This window comes from Arachis duranensis, chromosome 7 (genome assembly GCF_000817695.3).
Source record: "Arachis duranensis cultivar V14167 chromosome 7, aradu.V14167.gnm2.J7QH, whole genome shotgun sequence".
NCBI lineage: Eukaryota > Viridiplantae > Streptophyta > Magnoliopsida > Fabales > Fabaceae > Arachis > Arachis duranensis.
The window spans coordinates 12,308,539-12,316,114 of NC_029778.3; the positions used below are offsets into that span (position 1 = coordinate 12,308,539).

Here is a 7,576-nt window from a genome sequence, read left to right on the forward strand (position 1 = left end):
TTTTTCTGCTTTTTCTGGTTTTGGTTTTCTGATTTTTCTGATTTTAGTTTCCATTTAGTATGAAGTTGTGTTAGTCCGTTTTTTAGTTGTCCTTCATGGTGATTTAATTAAATTGAAGAAGATGGAAGCTGTGATTTGGTTTTTTTGGTTTTGTTTTTTCATTATGTAATTTTAATATTATTGTTATCAGGGTGAAAGCTGTAATTTTTCTGGTTTTTCTGCTTTTTCTGATTTTTCTGGTTTTGGTTTTTTGATTTTTCTGATTTTAGTTTCCATTTAATATGAAGTTGTGTTAGTCCGTTTTTTAGTTGTCCTTCATGGTGATTTAATTAAATTGAAGAAGCTGGAAGCTGTGATTTGGTTTTTTTGGTTTTGTTTTTTCATTATGTAATTTTAATATTATTGTTATCAGGGTGAAAGCTGTAATTTTTCTGGTTTTTCTGCTTTTTCTGATTTTTCTGGTTTTGGTTTTCTGATTTTTCTGATTTTAGTTTCCATTTAGTATGAAGTTGTGTTAGTCCGTTTTTTAGTTATCCTTCATGGTGATTTAATTAAATTGAAGAAGATGGAAGCTGTGATTTGGTTTTTTTGGTTTTGTTTTTTCATTATGTAATTTTAATATTATTGTTATCAGGGTGAAAGCTGTAATTTTTCTGGTTTTTCTGGTTTTGGTTTTCTGATTTTTCTGATTTTAGTTTCCATTTAATATGAAGTTGTGTTAGTCCGTTTTTTAGTTGTCCTTCATGGTGATTTAATTAAATTGAAGAAGATGGAAGCTGTGATTTGGTTTTTTTGGTTTTGTTTTTTCATTATGTAATTTTAATATTATTGTTATCAGGGTGAAAGCTGTAATTTTTCTGGTTTTTCTGCTTTTTCTGATTTTTCTGGTTTTGGTTTTCTGATTTTTCTGATTTTAGTTTCCATTTAATATGAAGTTGTGTTAGTCCGTTTTTTAGTTGTCCTTCATGGTGATTTAATTAAATTGAAGAAGATGGAAGCTGTGATTTGGTTTTTTTGGTTTTGTTTTTTCATTATGTAATTTTAATATTATTGTTATCAGGGTGAAAGCTGTAATTTTTCTGGTTTTTCTGCTTTTTCTGATTTTTCTGGTTTTGGTTTTCTGATTTTTCTGATTTTAGTTTCCATTTAATATGAAGTTGTGTTAGTCCGTTTTTTAGTTGTCCTTCATGGTGATTTAATTAAATTGAAGAAGATGGAAGCTGTGATTTGGTTTTTTTGGTTTTGTTTTTTCATTATGTAATTTTAATATTATTGTTATCAGGGTGAAAGCTGTAATTTTTCTGGTTTTTCTGCTTTTTCTGATTTTTCTGGTTTTGGTTTTCTGATTTTTCTGATTTTAGTTTCCATTTAATATGAAGTTGTGTTAGTCCGTTTTTTAGTTGTCCTTCATGGTGATTTAATTAAATTGAAGAAGATGGAAGCTGTGATTTGGTTTTTTTGGTTTTGTTTTTTCATTATGTAATTTTAATATTATTGTTATCAGGGTGAAAGCTGTAATTTTTCTGGTTTTTCTGCTTTTTCTGATTTTTCTGGTTTTGGTTTTCTGATTTTTCTGATTTTAGTTTCCATTTAATATGAAGTTGTGTTAGTCCGTTTTTTAGTTGTCCTTCATGGTGATTTAATTAAATTGAAGAAGATGGAAGCTGTGATTTGGTTTTTTGTTTTGGCTACACTTTTTAAATGTACTTGAATGGGTGTTTTTCTTGTAGTGCGAATTGCATCAAGTCGAATTATGTAGACTTCTTGTGTGATAGTAATTCGAATTGCATCGATTCGAATTATGCATGTTTCACGTCTGCATGTAATTCAAGATTGCTTGATTCGAATTATATAGGATTCAAGTTCGAAATGAGGTGATTCGAACTACATTAATATGTGCATTGGTTGATTGGTGAATCAATTTTTCTTTTGGCTGAATCCTGTAATATGTATCTCCCCATGGCTTATTTCAGTTTTTTACCCTTAATATTATGACTTTTTATCAACTAAAAGTAAAAAAAATGGAGTAAATGATCAAATTAATCCTTGAAATATCACGTGTTCTCCAAATTAGTCCCTGTAAGATTTTTTTTAATCAAATTCGTCTTTTAAAGAAATTAAATTAGTCTTGTTAGTCTTTCCGTCACTTTGTTTGTTGATTATGTCAAAATTTGCTATTGTAACACGTTAAGTGGTACCCCAACATACACCTAGAAGTCTTAATTGACTATTAACATGATTAGTTTATGAAATTAGATAAAATCAACCCTAAATTGAGGGATTCCAATGTCTCAAGTTTTTTTCTACCATTAGGTTTTGATTTGATATAATTTCATAAACTTATTATGTTAATAGTCAATAAAAATTTCTAGGTGTGTGTTGAAATATCACTTAATGTGTCACATTAGCAAATTTTGACACCATCAACAAATAAAATGACGAAAGAATTAACATGACTAATTTAAAATTTTTAAGGACGAATTTAATTAAAAAAAATTTCGAAAATCAATTTAAAAAACAAATAATTTTTTAAAGACTAATTTGATCATTTACTCAAAAAAACATCACTTCTAAATCTTTCCAAACGGAGCCTTAATATACTATACTAGCTAGATAATAATCAACAATTCATTGGCGGTCTTCATTCAATTACATGCCCATTTCTTACAAGATAGTTTAATGAAATTGAAAATTGAATCATTTGGCTTATACGAGTCACAAATTAAATTTGGCACCTCACATTTTTTGTTTAAGTTGACCAAGTTGAAATAAGTATTTGTAGCGACTTTATCATCTTGTGGAAGAAATTAGACACAAGCCATAGGATTGAACATGAAGAGATGGATTATTGCTCCTATTTTGTGTGGTAGTAAACTCTCCTCATTATTGGTGGATCAGGAAATGGCTCAAATTCCAACCAAAGAATATCTGTCCCGTAAGGGTAACTTATTATATCTTGGAGACAACATATGTCTGCCACGTGGCTTAAAAACTAATCTTCACTGTGTGGATGTTAAGGATTCTACAACCAATCTTGAAAGATATTCTCTTATATTCCTTTCTCTTAACTCAACTTAGTCACTATAATAAGTCTTTATAGTGTTCATTATTTCCTCTGTAGTAAGTACGATTACTCTCTGCTGCTACAAGAACAATAACACAGCCATGGCTGCTTCAGTTTCAACCATAGGAGCTGTCAAAGGAACTCTAGTATGATACTTTTACCTTACTTTGTTACTTTCAATTAATTCTATTCACTCAATTTATCACTTCTAGTTTTAAATTATGTATAAGATTAAGATAGTAATTGGATTGGATGCAGTGTGAATTAGTAATCAGTTATAAATACCAAATTAGAAAAATAATGATCAAGCGGACTATGGATACATACATATCATTAATTTGTGAGTTATCAATATATCTAGATGCGATTCATCATTTCTTGTATAGTTAAAAAAACTTGATTAGAGTTTTGAATAGAGTAGTAACTCTTAAATAACAAGAGAATAATGTAATTTTACATTGCAGGTGAGTTTGAATGGTTCTGGAGCTGTGGCTTCATCAGCTTTCTTCGGAAGCAGCTTGAAGAAGGTTACATCAAGAATCCCCAGCAGCAACAAGGTTTCCTCCGGAAGCTTCAAGATTGTGGCGGTCGATGAGGACAAGAACAAGCAGACAGATGAGGACAGATGGAGAGGGTTGGCCTATGATATCTCAGATGACCAGCAAGACATCACAAGAGGGAAGGGTATGGTTGATCCTCTCTTCCAAGCTCCAATGGATACTGGCACTCACTATGCAGTCATGAGCTCCTATGAATACCTTAGTACCGGCCTCAAAACGTGAGTGAGTCAAATTTATATGGCACATTCTCATAATGAATAATGTTATTTGAACATAGTCATTGACACGATGTGCTAACATGTCAAGAGATTATGTAAATAACATTACTCTTTTTTCTTCGAACCTAAAGATTGGATTTGTTATGAATGACGATGGAGTGGAGTTTGATTTTAGGTACATGGACAACACGAAGGACGGATTTTACATTGCTCCTGCTTTTATGGACAAGCTTGTTGTCCACATCAGCAAGAACTTCATGACTCTGCCCAATATCAAGGCATGTTAACTTTTCTTAACTTATTGTTGGTTAAAATATGTTAGTTCTTTTAGTTGATATATATTCATGATTTAAACAGGTTCCTCTCATTCTTGGTATCTGGGGAGGCAAAGGTCAGGGAAAATCTTTCCAATGTGAGCTTGTGTTTGCCAAGATGGGAATCAAGTGAGTTAGTTATTACTGTATCATCATTCGTTCAACGGATATAAAATATATGTTAAAATATAAAATATATAATAAAAATAAGTTAAATAATACATGTATTTATAGATAATCCGTGTAATATACTAGCATTCCTTACATGTTGAGTATATGATGCATATGTTGTGAATGACATCATGACAGCCCGATCATGATGAGTGCCGGAGAACTCGAAAGCGGAAACGCCGGAGAGCCAGCAAAGCTGATAAGGCAACGGTACCGCGAAGCAGCGGACATAATCAAGAAGGGAAAGATGTGCTGCCTCTTCATCAACGATCTAGACGCAGGAGCAGGTCGTATGGGTGGAACTACGCAGTACACGGTGAACAACCAGATGGTCAACGCCACCCTGATGAACATCGCCGATAACCCCACGAATGTTCAGCTCCCAGGAATGTACAACAAAGAAGAGAATCCTCGAGTTCCCATCGTGGTCACCGGTAACGATTTCTCCACCCTCTATGCTCCCTTGATTCGTGACGGCCGTATGGAGAAGTTCTACTGGGCGCCAACGAGAGAGGACAGGATTGGTGTCTGCACCGGAATCTTCCGTACCGACAATGTTCCTCCTGAGGACATTGTTAAACTTGTGGACACTTTCCCCGGCCAATCTATTGGTAACTTGTTCTTCTTCCCTAAACTTATTAATGTTGAAAATTTGAGGCATTAGTGGTGAGTTAATGTTGGGAATGCAGATTTCTTTGGAGCACTGAGGGCTAGAGTGTACGATGACGAAGTGAGGAAGTGGGTATCTGGTGTTGGAGTTGATGGAGTTGGGAAGAAGCTAGTGAACTCAAAGGAAGGACCACCAACGTTCGAGCAACCAAAGATGACGTTGGCAAAGTTGTTGGAGTACGGAAACATGCTTGTCCAAGAGCAAGAGAATGTGAAGAGAGTCCAATTGGCTGACAAGTATTTGAACGAAGCTGCTCTTGGCGATGCCAACCAAGATGCTATTAAGAGTGGTTCTTTCTACGGTTAGTACCCAAAATCTTCTCTTAATAATATGCTTGTCACATAAAATAATTTAATAAAAATAAAAATGTATGCAGGGAAAGCAGCGCAACAAATTGGTGTTCCTGTCCCCGAAGGATGCACTGATCCAAATGCTTCAAACTTCGACCCAACCGCTAGAAGTGATGATGGAACCTGCCTATACACATTCTAATAAGTTTACGAATCGGAGAGAAATGCAAAGATTTGGATAATCAAATAACTTTGTTGTTATATTCTTAATCTACTGGATGGATCATTATCCTCTAATAATAATAATAGTTTTGGGTTATTATTGTGCATCATGCCTATATAAAATTGCCGAGCCAAAATTCATATACAGAAATTAAGAACAGGTATTTCTTTATCTACTAATGGCCTTCTTGGAGTCACGAATTTTAAGCTGCGAAGTGCAAATTCCCTTGGTTTAATTTTTTGGAAAATTGAATGAGAAGACATACGGCTCAAAAGTCTTGTTCATACTATACGTAGACAGAGACATGAGGACCAAGTACAAAATAGAAAAATACACAAAATATTCCTAGCAGCAACATGTCAGATCTCCGTCTCTTCCTTTGTTTTTCTTTTTTTGTTCAAGAACAAATCTCTTCTCTGACTGTGAGAGAGGCTGAAGCTAATGTTTGTTTTTGAGCTTGGGTTTGGCCCTACAAAGTAGTTTTCTGGACATTTGGATTAAGGCAGACAATATTAAAGATACATATAGTATCAATAATATTTACTTTAAAAAAAAAAGAAAGTATAGGAGACTAGTAGGGCTGGCAATTCATACCCTACCCACGGGTATCCAATCCGGTCCGGGTATGCCTGCGGGTAGGGTAGGGTACGGGTTTAGGGTGTACCCTACCCTACCCTATCCGCACCTCATATATAACACATATTTTATAAAAATCTCTCTATATAGTGAAGAAAGTGAGAGTTGAATCCACAACCTTTCTTATGTAATGACTTATAATAAGTGAACAACAACTAAATTAGTTAGTTAATTTAGTAATTTAGAGCATTAGTTTTTTATTTTTTATGTTATTAATACGTATAAAATTCGAAATAATTGAATTTTATATTTACTTTGAAAAAATTTGATATTTCTGCAAGTAGGGTAGGGTAGGATAGGGTTTAGAATTTTAGGGTGCGGATAGGGTTAGGGTTGAGAGATTCTCAACCCGCGGGTAGGGTAGGGTAGAGTTTTAATGAAATTTTCAACCCGGGTAGGGTTAGGGTAGGGTCCAAACCCTACTCTACCCTACCCATTGCCAGCCCTAGAGACTAGCAGTTTTATTAAATTTTGGCCAGCATGTAACCAGCAGAAAAAGGTGAATCATTGGATGAAATTTTACACCAATCTCACACCATCAAATCATCATTAATGGCTAGTTGATGACTAACAATCACAAAAATTGCTGACCCCTAGCATTGCTCTTAAATAAAATATATTAATATCTTCTATTTTAGTCTTCTAGAATTTAGGCAAGTAACCACCATAACATATAATAACATAAAGATTACTTCTATAAATATTACTGCTCTGTGTATACTTGCTTTTGGCTATTTCTGATAATTTATCAATCACAGAGAACATATACTGAGGGGAGTAACGTTCTAAAATTGGGGGTACATCAAATCCGGATCAAGATTCATCAAAATGAAGTAATCGTATTTTATTTATTATGATTTTTTTTTAATTTTAAAAATTTTTACCAAACAAACTTTTTGTTTTTTGTGCTGATTAAAAATTATTTATTTTTAATTTAATTTACTAAATATAAGTGTTATCATTTTTAAAAAGATATTTTTAAAATTTAAATTTGATAAGTTATTTTCGACATTTAAAAGTTTTAACAAATTAGTAATTAAAAAATCCTAATAATATTTGACTAAAATTTCAATACAAGTATGAAATAATTATTGTGTTAGAACTCAGGAGGAGAGATTAAAAAGTGATATTATATATGAAATTGTGTGTTACATGATACAAGAGTTAAATTAACGGAAGAATTTCACCTATACCAGTATATTTTACTAGTACACTAGTGTATATTAAATCTGCACCATCAGAATATTAATTTAAAAATATGGATGGATGAGATTTTTTATGTAACATGGGTTTATAATGGAAAACATTGTGAAATGTGTACCAAATTTTGCATTCCTAGAAGTATGATTTATGAAAATTACACCCTGCGGCCCCTTGACACAGACTTCCCTTGTTGGTGGCTTGGTGGCTTGGTAACTAGTTTCTTGGAT

General features: G+C 33.1%; 1 protein-coding gene across 1 annotated transcript; it reads left to right on the forward strand.

The window, feature by feature from the left end:
* Window positions 1-3,045: 3,045 nt before the first annotated feature.
* LOC107457828 (ribulose bisphosphate carboxylase/oxygenase activase, chloroplastic) lies at window positions 3,046-5,606 on the forward strand. The gene is made up of 7 exons (XM_016075999.3): window positions 3,046-3,210; window positions 3,529-3,842; window positions 4,018-4,120; window positions 4,200-4,285; window positions 4,466-4,938; window positions 5,017-5,298; window positions 5,374-5,606. Exons 1-7 carry the CDS (start codon window positions 3,166-3,168, stop codon window positions 5,487-5,489), a joined length of 1,419 nt encoding a protein of 472 aa, XP_015931485.1. The 5' UTR covers window positions 3,046-3,165; the 3' UTR covers window positions 5,490-5,606.
* The last annotated feature ends 1,970 nt before the right edge of the window (window positions 5,607-7,576 follow it).